The sequence below is a fragment of the Carlito syrichta genome, unplaced genomic scaffold (assembly GCF_000164805.1).
Source record: "Carlito syrichta isolate Samal-C Ts95f unplaced genomic scaffold, Tarsius_syrichta-2.0.1 Scaffold128002, whole genome shotgun sequence".
In the NCBI taxonomy this organism is placed as follows: Eukaryota; Metazoa; Chordata; class Mammalia; order Primates; family Tarsiidae; genus Carlito; species Carlito syrichta.
In genome coordinates, this window is record NW_007072098.1 from 161,901 (window position 1) to 178,106 (window position 16,206).

A 16,206-nucleotide genomic window follows, 5' to 3' on the forward strand; every position below is an offset into this window, starting at 1 on the left:
TTCCACCTCAACCTCCTAAATAGCTGAGAGTACCTGTATACCATCCCACCCGGCTGGTTTTGAAGTCCTGGGTGGTTTTGAACTCCTGGCTTTGAGCATTCCTCTCAAAGTGCTGAGACTGCAGGCATGAGCCGCCACACCCAGCTCTCTTTTAACTCTGACACAGCTTTGCTAATATGTCTACTGGTTCACTTTAGGAGAAGCTCTACTTTCAGGCCTATGTAAGGAGGTAGAATCACAAGGAACTAGGTAAAACTAGCTACAACTAGGCCTTACATCTCTACCACTTAATTAGACAACTTGTAAGTTTGATAAAGGCACATGTAAAATAACATCAAGATAAAACTACAACACGTATTTTCCATCCTGACATATTATATATATATATATATATATTTATTTATTTATTTATTTATTTATTTATTTATTTATTTTTTGAGTTGGAGTCTCACTCTGTCACCCAGATTGGAGTGCAGCGGCCGCTCCCAGCCACCGCAGCCTCGACCTGCTGGGCTCCGGCGATCCTTCCGCCTCAGCCTTCCAGGTAGCTGAAACTACAGGTGCGCGCTACCACACCCGGCTAATTTTTGATTTATTGTAGAGATGAGGTCTCGCCAAGTTGGCCAGGCAGGTCTTGAACCCGCAGGCTCAGGCAATCCACTCACCTCAGCCTCCCAAAGGCGTGGGATTATAGGCTGAGCCACCGAGCCCGGCTCATCCTGACATATGTTACTGAAGTCACACTGCTTATAAAGTTTGCTAGACTATAACTTTCCAAGGGAGAAATACTAAGTAGAACAGTGAATAATTTCTGCCTTGAGAAATTATTTAACCAAAATCTCTCATTTATCTCAAGTAATTCTTTAGAAGAGTCTCCAACATGGTTTTAGATTATGTTGAGGGGAGGCGGGGAAAGATTTTTCTCCCAAAAGAATGCCAACACTTCCCAGGAATAATCACGAAATTTAACAGCAAAGAACGTGGATAAAAGTAGTATTATCTGAGGCTCACAGCCAACACTATCTTGATTTATTAGGTACATGTGCCCTTCTAAAAAAAGGTTCCCAGATACCATTATTTCATAATAAATTAAAAAGAATCTTCACTGAAGAGAGATGGTTCTTTTTAAAAAGTAAAATGTACATTTAATAGAGCTTTGTTCTTTGTCAGCTTCAACCTAAAGCATTCTTTTCAGATGGATGAAACTTATTTTTCCAATTAACCATTTCCTCAGTATAACCATTCTCAAACCTTAGCTGTCAGCCTGGCTTGGAAGGCTTGTAAAAACACAGACAGAAGGACCCCACCCCTCCACCCCCACAGTTTCCACTAGGTCCAGAGTAGGGCTCAAGAACTTGCATTTCTGACCCTTCCCTGTCCCCATCCTCCATGATGATCCCGCTGGTCCAGGGACCACACTTTGAGAAGCATTGCCTGAGTAATCTGGGGAGTTGGGGCTAGCTAGGCAAAGTCCTGGGTGGGCAGGCTTTCCTAGAGATGCCCTCAGGGCCGGAAGGAAAGCAACGCCCGAGGGTCCTAACACCATTTCATTCAATACTGGAATCACAGCAATGAGCACCATCTGCTCCTGGACCTTTTGTGGTTCATACATATTGTTCCATCTTCCTATTTCACACCTCGCCCTCCTCCCCCGATTTGCTTCTGGAGACTCTTCTCCCTCCCAGCCATCTCACAAGGCTGCACGTCCAGCATGCCCTCGACCCTAGAGATGGAAGTTTCCATTGGTGGGTCCCAGTTGGGGCCGAGACACTCAGCTGGAATTTGGAATCGAGACTAAGACAGTTCTGTTGGACTGCTCTTTTGAGCCAAAGGTAACTCAGAAGCTGCTGGCAATTCCCACTTGCCACCATGGGGACTGGGTGACAGAAAAAGTTTATCTGTCTGCCTAGAGAGAAGCAGGGATGAGGCTGGGTCCCATATGATCGATCCCCCAGCCTCTGCCATGGAAAACCCAGCCCTGCTGCATCTCTGCCCTTGGGATCCATAAGCCCACCCCAAATCCACACCTTCTAGTAAATCATCCTGTCTTGCCCAAATTAACTAAAGAGGGTTTCTATTATTTATAACCATAGCGGCTCTAATTGAAACTGTTAATAAAGTCACTGGGTCCCTTTTCTCTCTACCTCAGTTCACCTCAGAGATTAAATTCACCTTACAACGCTATCCTACCCAAGTTAACTAATTTCTAGATGTTTCACAGCTAAAAGCTCTATCTTATTTAGGTAATAACCTGAACCCCACATCACCATGTATTTCAAATCCAAGGCCCTCTTGGATTCCTATACAAGAGGCAATTTGTATACTAAATTATATATTCATTATAATGTGGATGCCTTTACAGGATGAGGCAGGAATAAATGAATATAAACCAGAAATGAATATAAATCCGTTGGGTGAGCACAGAAATTTTAAAAACCAATAAACTTGTTTCAAATTAAGGTCTAATGTAGTTTTATTTACCATGTTAGAGAAATTTAAACATTTAATTTTTCATCAGTATTTCTACATAACTCCAGTTTCCCAGCTATGTACCTTTTTTTTTTCTTTTTTGAGTTGGAGTCTCACTCTTGTTGCCCACGCTGGAGTGCAGTGGCACACTCACAGCCACCATAGCCTCAGCCTGCTGGGCTTAGGTGATCCTTCTGCCTCAGCCTTCCAAGTAGCTGAACTACAGACGCACGCCACCACACCCAGCTAGTTTTTGTGATTTACTACAGAGACAAGGTCTCACCAAGTTGCCCAGGCTGGTTTCGAACCCCCGGGCTCAGGCAATCCTCTCACTTCAGCCTCCCAAAGTGCTGGGATTACATGTTGAGCCACAGCGCCTGGACAGAATTCATATTTTTAAAAGTCATTCTTATCTGCTACTTCTAGGCTTGTCCAACTGTGCTTGGTACATTTCATACGGTACATATTTCCATGTAAACATGATGCCCCAAAGAAAGATTTTCTTTCCTTATCTCTTTGGGTCTAGCTACTTCTCTTAAAGCACAGCAGAGAAAAAGCTGATAAAACTGCGTGTCACTTTCAGCATTACATCGCATCTGTGATAACACATCTATCCCTTAAGTTTGCAAGGTGACTAGACATTGTAAAACCAGAGTATAAAAGTACCTGGAATATCTTACACTGCCTAATGTTACATATCCTCTGTAGGGAACTTTGAGATTCTGGCCTCCTTCAATGACGACTTCAGGGAATTATCTTTGGCAACCATATGCTTAGCAGAAAAAGTCTGATTATTTTGGCTGCCTTGTGTCACATAACAACAGGTAGTCGCAGACTTCCAGTGGTTTCCTCAGAGTGGGTTGCTTTCTTTATGGCAATCAATTTACTCAGCCCAGCTGTCAGGATCTCAACTTCCCAATTAACAACTGGAAATAGAACTGGAACCACAGGAAGGAAGAAAACTCAGATTTTCCCAAACACACAGTTAATGAAAAATTTAGCCCAGTCTCCAACTCATCTGTGCTTTTCCCATAAAACATAAATGTCAATTGGAAAACAATATACCTACAGAGATTTTTATAGAAAAGTTCCACATGATATTTGGCTGGGCCACGTGCCAAGCATCCATCCTTAAGGAGTTAACATAAATTAATTTGCAACTGGAAATGAAGCAGCCAAAATTGTTGACTAGCTTCCTCTAACTAATTCAATGAAAAGACGGAATGGGTCTAAACTGTAGGTCACAGTGTCCAATCTCAAGGAAGTGAGTGAGAGAAGAGAATTCGTTTTATTCCACATCTTCGTTATTCCTTGGGTCAAAACTGCAACAAGGAAAATATGTCCTATGTGTTATCCTTTCTTAACTCATCCTCACCCAACTCTTCCTGACCAAGAGGATTTTCCCCAGCATGACTGAAGACTATACATGAAAACGAGACAGGCAGGAAGCAGCAAAAACTCTCATTCACAAGAATGCCTACAGCAAGGCTTCAGGGGTATCAGCCAAGGGGTTTGTGGGGCAGCCCTGACTAACTAGACACATGCTTTGCAAAATAAATTATTACTCTTGTCTACAGAGAGACAGAAATGTCCATCGAGGCCAGGCACGGTGACTCATGCCTGCAATCCCAGCACTTTGGGAGGCCAAGGAGGGAGGATCACTTGAGCCCAGGAGTTTGAGACCAGACTGGGCAACACAGGGAGACCTTATCACTATAAAAGACACAAAAATTAGCCAGGCGTGGTGGTGCGTGCCTGTAATCCCAGCTACTCTGGAGGCTGAGGGGGCAGGATCCCTTGAGTTCAGAAGGTTGAGGTTGTGGTGAGCCATCATCACGCCACTGCACTCCAGCCTAGATGACAGACTGAGACCTGTCTCAAAAAGAAAAAGAAAGAAATGACCATTGAAAAGGGGATGAAAGACACAAGTCCTTGGCGTGGATGTCGCTCGGGGTATGAACACTGAAATTGTTAAAATTGCAGCTTGGGAAAAGAGCATACAAAGTTCTTTCTCAATATCTTCCTGAAAGAATAGAAACTCTTATCAGTGATTAGAAACTCTAATATCCACTTGAAACCTACTAATGGATGAGCTCTCTTTACCTCATGGCTTAGGAATGAAAAGACATTTGTTTTTAAGTCACACACCTATTTTCAGGACTAACTTCAAAACTTCTACCCAGTTTACTCGACCATAGACTGCTCGAGTGTAGCTGTACCAAGTTCCAAGTGAAAATTACTGGGATGGATTCCACTGCTCTGGGTTACTTCTTCTTGAGTCAAGATCTCACTCTGTTGTTCACGCTGAAGTGCAGTGTCATGATCACGATGTTCACAGCTCATGGCAGTTTTGGCCTTGGGCTCAGGTGATTCTTCCACCTCAGCATTTTGAGTAGCTGGGACTACAGGCATGTGCCACCACGCCCAGTTAATTATTTTATTTTATTTTTGTAGATACAAGGTTTCACTACGTTGCCCAGGCTGGTCTTGAACTCCTGGACTCAAGCAATTCACTGGCCTTGGCCACCCAAAATGCTGAGATTACAGATGTGAGCCACTGCACCGCGCCCCCCACCCCCAGAGTCTGCTCTGGGTTACTTCTGACTAGACCACAGCATCTAAGGGTCAGGACTATGATGCCTATTCTTTGACCTTAGTCTTTTGCACATAGAAGCCTGAGGAATTTTTTTCAGGGTCAAAAAATAGTTGTCAGTCTTCAAACAAGTTTCCACGTCACAAAGCAGGAGTAAAAGCCTCTTGGAAATAGGACCATGTCATCCATACAACTACTCTTAAACCCCATAGCACAAGCGTGCAATGAAAGTTAACATATACATTGAGAAGGGCCATGGCAGTCCACAAATGTCATTAAATGTTCATGTCCAATAGCTGTATCCTATCAGTGGCGTCTCATTATTATCTAGGAAATGACTTCATAATTCAGTGTCCCAAATCTCATCATTCAAAAGGATTAAGATAAAATATTTTTCTTAAAGAACATCTCTCCTGAAATCTCATTTTTGCATGGGGTCCGCCTCAACCACAGGCTGCGTCGCAAACTCTGAACTAGAAATAATATTCACTAGAATCTGACCATAGAGTAGGGGTCACTGTCAGATGAGACTTCAAGTCACTGGAATGAGAAAGCGTATGCTATGCGGGGAGAATCAGAGCTGTGTGACGGCTCTGAATTGATGAGGAAAACACAGACAGATTGCTCTGTGTCACTGAAGTCTTTTGACATAGGAGGGAGGGTTCAAACATGGGGGGGGTGTGATTGCTTGATCATTCTTTTCCAACACTTCCAGCTTTCATCAAATAGTCCAATCTTGCTAGACCACTCATCTACTGAGGACGAACTGCACTATCACTGCAAAGTTTAGGAAGACAGGGCTACAGTCAGAATGGGTTTATTGCCCTATGCTTTATCTACAGAGAATCACGTTCCCCTGAAGTCCCAGTGTGCTTTGAATTAACATCAAAGAAAAGAATTCTCAACCCCACCAACTGGCAAATACAGGAATTTCAACTGTTCTGAAATAATGACTCTAAGTAAATCACTATTAATTTCTTACTTTCCAACCTACTAGTCAACCAGAAACGCAGTCAGAATTGCTGATGAAATTACAGATCGCAGGAGTCGCTCTCATGTATTTCTTGCTTTCATCCTCCAAGCACAGCAAGTTCCAAACTAAAAACAGCTTTGGATTCATATTAGCATTTTAAATATGGTTTCTAAAAATTACCCTTAAGAGGCAGTGAACTAAGGAAGGGATATGACTTGACAAGTATTATTATTGATGTAACTTTTCTTCCTGGGCTCTGAAAGTCGTACCTTTGAGTTTCAAAGACACTGTATTTTTACCTGTTGCCGAAAGAGTGGAGCAGATAGAAGATAGAGTGGAAAAAATAAAAATCAAAAGATGCATGAATTTCAAATTATTAAGCTATTTTTCCAATATTGAATGGGCTGGGATTACATTTTGATACTAGTAAAGAAGTATTCATTCATCTTAAGAACAGATTAATTATTTTAATATTCCATTATGAAATTCTCTATCCATAAACTCTCTTATTGCTACTCTATTGGTAATTACTTCAAGGGCCATCTCAACTGCTAATGAAGTTGAGAAAAATATTTTTAATAACCCTTAAAGAATATAGTATAAATACACACAAAATGCAAGGTCCTTATTGGGGAGGGGGCGAAACAGGTATTTTGATCAATTACCAGAAGAGCTTTGACTGCCATTAGAACCCATTTAAAATTATGGCCCATATCCTTAGAAAGCAGCAGCAGTTTCTGACAATTTGCAGTAATATTCAGGGAAAGGTTGTATTTAATAGGATAGGCACACAGTTAACATACGCAAACAAACTCAATACACACAACACAGGAATTTAAGCCAAGTAATTGGATCATTCCTTGAATTCATCGCAATAATGTGATATTGCCACCATTAGGTTAATTATAACCCGTGCAGGAAGGAGTCCAGTTGGCTTGCAAGCGCCGTCGTCAGAATGTGAATATTTTAGAATAAATCAAGTACCTGAGAGTTTCATGAGAAGTTCAGATGCTGCTTTGACTGACATATCCCGCCTTAGCACATTCCCCTTCCCTTCCTGGGGCTTCAGTGTGTCCTCAGAGACGCTGGGAGCTGACACTTCAGACTCTGGGCTGAACACGTAGCTGGGCCGCGGCAAAGTCGCACTCAGGGCCTCCTCTTCCTGGGGCTCCTCTTTCACTTTAAAATTAAGATTCATGGGCTCCTTCTGATTTGCAGCTGTCAAAAGAAAAAAGGGATTATATATACATAAAAGGCCACTCCCCCTCTGAGCTGCCCCATGCTTAATGAAGTATGGAATGCTCAATCACACTGTGCTAACAACCCGAGGGACCACAACCTGATCAAAACAGGCTGGGCCCTGGGCACAAAAATGCAACCCGCCACTCCTCCAGGGTAGGACTCTGAGGAGGATGGGCTTTTACATCTTTTGGACTTCTGTGATATTTTTAAGAAATGCTGCCTCTACGACGTGTCTGGGCATTTTCTCTTTGGCTCCCTGAATGTCTCCTTTCCTGTGTATGCCACTGCCTCCCTGACTTATTAGCACTCTCCTCCCCTAATCCTATTATAGAATAATGCTTTCAGGCAATTATTCTGCCATCAAATATTGAATAAAAACATGAGTCAGAGGTAATAGCCAAAGCAGAAACCGGGGGTGCGGTGGTAAGGGGAGGATGGAGAGTTTGCCAAAGAGGAAAGTTCAGACTGGAGAAAGACCACTCTCGTCTTATGATTAATAGAAGCCAAAGCTACTGACCCATAAACAGCAGGGCGTGTACTTGGCATTGTTCTTCTGGTCATGTTGAATAAATCCATGTCTGCAGCCCAAGTCATCTCCGAGTTCAAAATGAGTCCTTTTTTTCTTTAAGAAAACTTTTTATTTTGGAATAATTTTAGATTTACAGAGAAGATGTAAAGATAGTCCAGAGAGCGCTCATATATCCTTCAACCCAGTATTTCTGAATGTTAACATCTTACATAACCACGGGACATTTGTCAGAACTAAGACATCCACGTAAGTATGATCTACACTCTAGATTTTATTCAGATCTCACCAGTTTTTCCACTAATGTACTTTTTCCATTTTTAGCATGCTTGGTTGGTGTGGAGTATGTGGTCAGGGCAGAGCTAACTGGCCTATTATGGATGAATTATGTGGCTCAGCTACAGTGTACAAGGCCTCCCCACTAGACAACACACTACCCAGGAAAGACCAAGAAGGAAGAGACAAGCACATTCTCCCTACCACCGTTCACTTTCATGGCCATCTAGCTCCTCTTTAAAAAGCCATACAGTAAGTATGACAAACATACAGTTGGTTATATTGGGTATAACTAGGATCTCATTATAACACAAGATTCTTAGAAATGCTTATTAGAATGAACCCTATGCTGGGCGTGGTGGCTCACGCCGGTAACCCCAACACTTTGGGAGGTGGAGGCGAGAGAATTGCCTGAACTCAGTCATTTGAGATCAGCCTGGGCAACTTGGTGAGACCTTGTCTCTACAATAAGTCAAAAAATTAGCTGGGCATGGTGGCACGTGCCTGTAGTTCCAGCTTCTTGGAAGGCTGAGGCAGAAGGATCGCATGAGCCCAGCAAGTTAAGACTGCGGTGGCCGTGAGCATGCCACTGCACTCCAGTTTGGGCAACAGATTGAGATTCTGACTCAAAAAAAAAAAAAAAAAAAAAAGTCCATTCCATCTTACAAACAAACAATAAATAAATCCCCAAAGCAAAACAATCACCCATCACCCAGCACCTACTAAACAGCGCAAAGTCTGTTTCCACCTCGTGCCCCTCTGGGAGGGGACATTCTGAAATCACAAGTCCACACAGACCAGCATATTTGGAAACTGGATCCCTAGAGGGCTAAAGAAACATTTGAAAGTTTCATGACCAGAAAGAGGCAGAGCTGGGACTAGAACCTAGGTCCATGAGCTGTCACCCTGTGTCCCTTGCCTACAACCACAATATGGCCTCCACTTCTGGACTCTTGTGTTTTAACGAGCCTCGAATGGGACTTGACCTTCCAATCTTTGCTCAAATACCACCTGTTCTTTGAGGTCTACCCTTAACATTCTGTGCAAAACTGCAAACTTCATCTCTACAGTGCTCCCAAAATCTCTTACCCTGATCTAATTCTATTGTCCCCCAAAATACCTATCACTTAGTAACATAATGCTCTGGCCTGGATTGTGTCTCTTCAATATTCATCTGCTGAAGCCCAAATCTGCTAATGTGTTTTGTTGTTGTTGTTGTTTTTAAGTGATTTTTAATTTTTATTTTTTGAGTTAGAGTCTCACTCTGTCACCCAGGCTTGAGTGCAATGGCACGCTCCCGGCCACCGTAGCCTCCACCTGCTGGGCTCAGGTGATCCTTCCACCTCAGCCTTCCAAGTAGCTGGAACTACAAGCACACATCACCATGCCCAGCTAGTTTTTGTGGTTTATTGTAGAGATGAGTCGCCCAGGCTGGTCTCGAATGCCTGGGTTCAGATAATCCTCTTGCCTCGGCCTCCCAAAGGGCTGGGATTATACGCCTGAGCCACTCCACCCTGCTACTTGCTAATGTGAGTATTTTTGGAGTGAGGGCCTTTAAAGAGGTAATTAAGGTTAAATGAGATCATATGGGTGAGGTCTTAATCCACTGTGGTGACTGGTTCCACAGGAGAACCAGAAGAATAAGGGGTAGGGGAGGGGAGAGAGAGAGAGAGAGAGAGAGAGAGAGAGAGAGACACGGATGCACACCAAAGTTGCACGTGCACAGAGAAAAGGCCAAATGAAGACATGGCAAGAAGGGGACAGTCTGTAAGCCGAGAGAGGTCTCAGGAGAAACCAAACCTGCTGGCACCTTGATCCTGGGCTTCCAACCTCCAAAACTGAGAGAAATAAATTTTTGTTGTTTAAGCCACCCAGTCTGTAGTATTTTGTTATGGCAGCCCTAACAAATGAATTGCCTGCTATTATGGTATCATTAAGTTAACCATATAAGGTGTATTCCCCAAAGTTGAAGGTAGCCTTCATAAAGGCAACGATCTTTGTTTTTACACTTACGTACCTCAAGTGCCTACAACAGTGCCTAGTAGATAGTAGATGCTATATAGAGAGAATAGAAGAGAATATATATAGAGAGAGAGAGAGAATGAATACAATGTGTTAGTTCCCAGTAAGTCTCATCTGATGGTACCCTGGTGTTATCTGTAGTTAATAAAAATGAATAACTCCAAAAAATTCCACCAAAAGCAATCAGAAGTGCTTTCCCTGGATTTAATACTTAGATTGGGGATAAGACCTTTGAGATAAAGTGAAAAGTTTTGCTAGCTAGACCACAGTGGTACTGAAATGTCTAATAATCACTTGGACTCTAGCCTCACTAATGGAGGAGTCACAAGCAAAGTGCTTAAAATCTAGCCCTTTAGGGACAATGCCACAGGAATCTGAACTGAAAGGAGCAGTGACAGTCTCCAGCGCAATCTTCAAATAGGCATCTCTGACCTCTAGCAAAACAACTGCTCCTAAGAGGACTTTATTTATTTAGCTCAACTTCTCTCTGAACCTCTCACCCACTTCCTGGAGATGTTTGCAGGTCACCTCCTAAATCTTGCTCTCTCCCTATGCCTTTCTTCCAGAACCCTCTGTGCAATCCTTTGCTGAGACCATCCTAGTTCTTCATAACAGAGTAATTAAATATTGTGTTTACCATGTCTGTGACTTCAACTTTCTGGAAAGAAATAATTTAAAGTGAATGGTTATGTATTTTAAAAATGCCTCAGTGCAGTATCTTTTATTTTAAAACATTTCAAAATCATAAGATGAGGCAAGACCCTAGAAGCAAATCCTAACTTCTAGAGAGGGCAACCAGTAAGCTGATGCTTCTCCCTGAACATAAGTGACTTCTAGTCAGAATACATGCTCCAGGAAACTTAAGGAAAAAATAAAGATATTTAGCATTGGCAGCACCTGGACTTAACAGAACTTCAATAAGACACTTAAAAATAGGCAAACTATATATTGCTAGATTGTAAACTTGCAAGGCACTAACTACATACCTGGTTTTCATTCTGACAATATCAAGAATGGCATAAAACTGTAAAGTACTGAGGAAATGTAAATATTGCTAATGAAACATCCAAAAAAGTGGAAAACACTCATTTGCCAACGTTTTTTTTTTTTTTGAGTTGGAGACTCATTCTGTCGCCCAGACTGGAGTGCAGTGGCATGCTCTCGGTCACCGCAGCCTCAACCTGCTGGGCTCCGGTGATCCTTCCACCTCAGCCTTCCAAGTTTTAATTTTCCAAACACTTGAGTATGAATAGAGGATGCAAAAATAGAAATATGAAAGCTAACCTGCTCTTTTTCAATTACCAAACACATTTAGATCGAGAACAGTACATAAAGCCTATATTTTAAAATTAATATGACTAATTGCCATCTTGTGAATTATCCCACTTAAAAAAAAAAAAACCTACATGGGCAGAGAGAGGTGGAATTAAAGATGTTTTCTTTTTCTTTTGGAAAATCATTAAGAGAAAAGCAACAATTTATGACTCACTACATAGACTTTACTTCATTCCTATTAACATGAAAAAGATTTCGTGCACGGATGGAGCTCAGCTTGCAAAGGAGTCTCACAGCACTTGCCTCGACTTCTGTTGATGAAGTTTCAAGTTTCCTGATACTTCACTTTATGTGGAGAGGAAGTCCCACTCATCAAGAGGCTCCCTTCTCTCGCTGTTTGTCCCAAACAATTTAGGACCTGAGCTACGCTGATGATAAATGACACCTATCTCCAGTTTCCGTACTTGATGGAGTAGGACCTCCACTTAAAGGAAACAAATCAGCCTTTCAGAGCATTTATTAAGTACTCAAGATACAGGCACATTAGGAAAGTAACGGAAAGCTGCTGGGATAAAATGATTCCAATTTTCCAATCCTAACAGGCAGGCATAAAGAGTTGCAAAAGTAAACCCTCTCTTTACAGCAAGACGTCATCCATTCACGTCAGACTCCTTCCAAGACAAGAAAAATTCCACGGAACTTCCTTAAAGGCCATCATTTATTTTAATGCTGCATACAACTAGCATTTGAATAATTACACAGGGATTGAGCCTTCCAGCAACCACAGGAGATATATATTATTACTATCTTCATTTTACAGGTGAGGAAACTAGGGTCCCAAGAGGTTAACACACTGACTCCCCAAATCACAGAGCTAATACACAGAGACAGTAGGCTCCAGAGTTTCTCACTGAAAATGTACCCAAACCCTTTTCTTTCTCTGCAAGACACCCAGGTGCCTTTAAGAAGGAAACTAACCTAAGCAGTTGGACCATGCATGGGCTTTGGAAAGTGATATGGAGTGAACTAAGCATTGTTAATGAGAGAGGAAAGGGTGGGGTGTCACCTGAAGGAAAGGGACAATTTCTGGTAGGAAGGAATCCTGTGAAGATTTGACTAAAAAGAATGAAAGAGAAGGAACAGACTGTGACATGACGGCTTCTGTTCTATTCTGTTGGTTTCCTCTGGTGAAGGAAAATGACACCTTTCCTTGAGATTAATAAGACAGAGCTTTCTTTCAGTTCAGAGTATGTCAATTTTGCTCCGGGAAATGCCATGGAGAATTTTATTTACTACTTCACCCTAAACCAGAGCCAAAGTCTCTTGGACCTGAAAGGGGACCATAGATCGATGGTTTTCAAACAGTGTTCCAAGGAACCCTAAGATATACCCAGGGTTTCAACAAACATGTGCTTTAAGTTTTAGTTTTTAACACATTGCTTTAAAATTAATTTAAAATTTAATCTTAAAATGTGCATCATCTGCTATGTTACACATCAAACATCAACACACTGGAGATCACTAGTGTTAACTTGCATTGACACGTTAATTCAGTTTTGTGTAGCCCTTGTAAAACAGTTTCTCTTGCTACCCCAGGGGTGCTAGAGTTCTAGTAATAAGTCATTAATAAAGAAGTGGTTGGCTTGCACCGACCTTGCAAAAAATTCAAGCACGAGCATGTGTGTCCACATAAAACTCTACAATTATAGTACTTCTAGTGTCCATATGCAGGCTTTAAATCAATATTTCACATCCTCAGCACCACTGACGTTTTCCTTTTTTTGAGTTGGGGGTCTCACTCTGTCACTCATACAGGGGCACAGTGACCATTAATATTACAGACAGGATAATTTGCAGGGAGGTGGGTGGGAAGCTGCCTTGCACATTGTAAGGCAGCATGCCTGACCTCTACCCACTATGTGCCAGTAACACCTCCCAGTTGTGTGAACAACTTCTCCAAACACTGCCAACTGTCCCCTGGGCATATCTGCCTTAAATTAAATGCCAGAATAGGTCCAAGTATAGCTGCCTTGGTGCAGCTTCGGACCATTGCTAACAGACAGACAGACACATATATGTAGACATAGATATGTCTGGGACTATCATTTATTGAGCACAAAATATGGGATGCCAAGAAATATGCTGCATATTTACCTGGTTTAATTTTTCTGATCTTCACAACTACCCTTTGAGGTAGGTGTTAATATGACCCCTATTCTGTAGCTGAGGAATCTGAGACTTAAAGAGATTAAATATATTTACCAAATAACAGTTAACTAAGTTATAACAACCAAGCCATTAATATAGAATTACAGATGGCTTTAGTACATATCGTGAGTTTTGGATATTTCTCATCTGCCATTTATTATAAGGAATGAGGGCAGTTGCTAAATGCTGTCAACTTTGAAGCAAAAACTTACATTATTATGCTCTTCCTTAATTGAAGGGATCTTGAGATTACAAGACGAGTTGTTAAAAATCTGTTCCCATTTGCCATAACTTCCCTGTGTGAAACAGTACTTTTTTTTTTTTTCAAACTGCAATCAGCAAAATAAGCTTGGAAATACACTAGATGGTAATATTGCTATAAAGATTGCTTCACTCACAACACTAGAGTGTCACATTTTGTGTTTCTCAAATAGTCACCTTTTTTCTAATTGCTTTGCTTTTTAAAATAAATATGTAAATGTAATAAAAGTGAATTAAAAAAATAAAAGTTATATTAAAAAATACAGGCTAGCCGCGCGTGGTGGCTCATGTCCATAATCCCAACACTTTGGGAGGAGGAGGTAAGAAGACTGCCTAAGCTCAGGGGTTCAAGACCAGCCTAGGCAACATGGCAAGACCTCATTTCTACAATAAACTAAAAAAAAAAAATCAGCTGGGCAAGGTGGCACATGCCTGTGGTTCCAGCTACTTGGAAGGCTGAGGCGAAAGGATCACCTGAGACCAGCAGGTTGAGGCTGCGGTGGCCATGAGCATGCCACTGCACCCCAGTCTGGGTGACAGAGTGAGACTCTGACTCAAAAAAAAAAAAAAGAAAATACACACTGGCTCACATCTGTAATCCAAGCACTTTGGGAGGTTGAGGTGGGCAGATTGCTTGAACCCAGGAGTTCAAGATCAGCCTGGACAACATAGCAAGACCTCATCTCTACATAAAAGTAAACAAAAAATAAATTAGCCAGACATGGTGGCTACTTAAGATGCTGAGGTGGAAGGATCACCTGAGCACCTGAGCCCAGGAGTTCGAAGCTGCCATGAGCTGTGGTTATCGTGATTGTGCCACTGCACTCCAGTCTGGACAAAAGAGTGAGACCCCGACTCACAACAAAACAAAACAAAACAACTTCCATGTGTTTTATTTGACTCTGCACTTGAGATTTTGTTTGAATAAAATCGATTCCATGTTTAAAGAAACAAACAAAATAAAAACCATTACTGTTTTCCGTGTCCTAATTATACAATAAGTAAACACAGGCTCAGAGAATGATACAATCTTTTTAAAATCACAGAGCTTGTTAATGACAGAACCCAAATCAGAGCTGAATTCTATAAACTACAAACCAGTGATGTTATATCTACCTAATTCCCTTGTCAGTAGTATGTAAATACTGGATGTATGTACAGGCTGGGGACCTGGGATTTTTTTTTTAACAATTTGATGTGCTTTGGGTGAGAAAAGTAAATTGCCTTCTGAAATATAAGAAAAATCAAGATTTAATTAAATAATAATTAATAACAGTTGAGTATTACTTTTAAATGTAAGCATATTATATTCAAATAGAATATTTAAAACATTAGCTAAAGATTTTTTAAATCTTGCTGTTTAATTTGCCTTAAATCATTTTATAATTAGTGCATAGTGAAATTTTAACCATCTCACATTTCTCATTAATCCCTACCTGAGCTAATCCTTGGCCACACTTCAGGATCTATGGACCCAAGTCAAGAAGCAAGGTCCCTTATGACAGTTACGATTCTAAGATAGCATCAAAGGGTGGAAAAACAGCATGCAACAGTAGTGAGTAGTATCTCAAGAACTTTAAAATACATAAAGGTTTTTCCTTGTGAACCATACTAAAACCAACACACAATGAGCAAAAGTAGCCATCTGCAGTAATCCACTTAACAGACAGGATATCTCCCTTGTCAAAAGCAGGAAGGACAAGTCCTAGAAAACCGATCAAGCCTTGACTAAATGTGAAAGAAAGCTGTATTTTAAATTCATACAATTAACACTCCAAAGAATGAAATGTATGAACAGCAATGGAGTGATTTGCATGGGGACTAGAAGAAAAAAAACCCAAGAATTGGAGAATAGATTTCCAATGTATTTTAGGGAAGTCGGTGACTACCTGTCCCAGATGACATCTCCTCTTGACTGTTATACTTGTCGCTTTAAATTAATACATTAACATTCTGGTTCATAGATCAGTTTGTAAATACTGTGGATCACCCAGAGAGTCTAAAGAACACTGGGCTGTGGCAGACGATGAAATGGCCACAATGATTTCCCAACTGAAGTGTCACCCCCTTTGTGATGTGACTTTAAAACTCTTCCCAAGAGGTGAAAGATATATATGGAACTCCATGGTTCAAATTACCAGTCCTATGGAATAACATGAGTAAAGGCAGAAAACTGGAAATGAGAGGGACATATCCATGAGCTAGTAAAGTCTATTAACAGATTTCTTGGGGAGTGGGGAGATGGCTACTCAGTAGAAAGGAGCCAGGAGCCAGTTATGGTGGCATGTGCCTATAGTCCCAGCTACCCAGGAGGCAGAGGCAGAGGCAGGAGGATTGCTTGAGGCCAGGTGTTTGAGTCCA

At 41.4% G+C, this 16,206-nt stretch overlaps 1 protein-coding gene across 1 annotated transcript in view; it reads right to left on the reverse strand.

The window, feature by feature from the left end:
- ZNF827 (zinc finger protein 827) overlaps nt 1–16,206 on the reverse strand; it is a 192,311-nt gene that overhangs the window by 111,656 nt on the left and 64,449 nt on the right. The window contains exon 5 of the mRNA XM_008048882.2: nt 7,020–7,253. Within this exon, the coding sequence (XP_008047073.2) occupies nt 7,020–7,253 (234 nt within the window). The remainder of the gene's footprint in view (nt 1–7,019; nt 7,254–16,206) is intronic.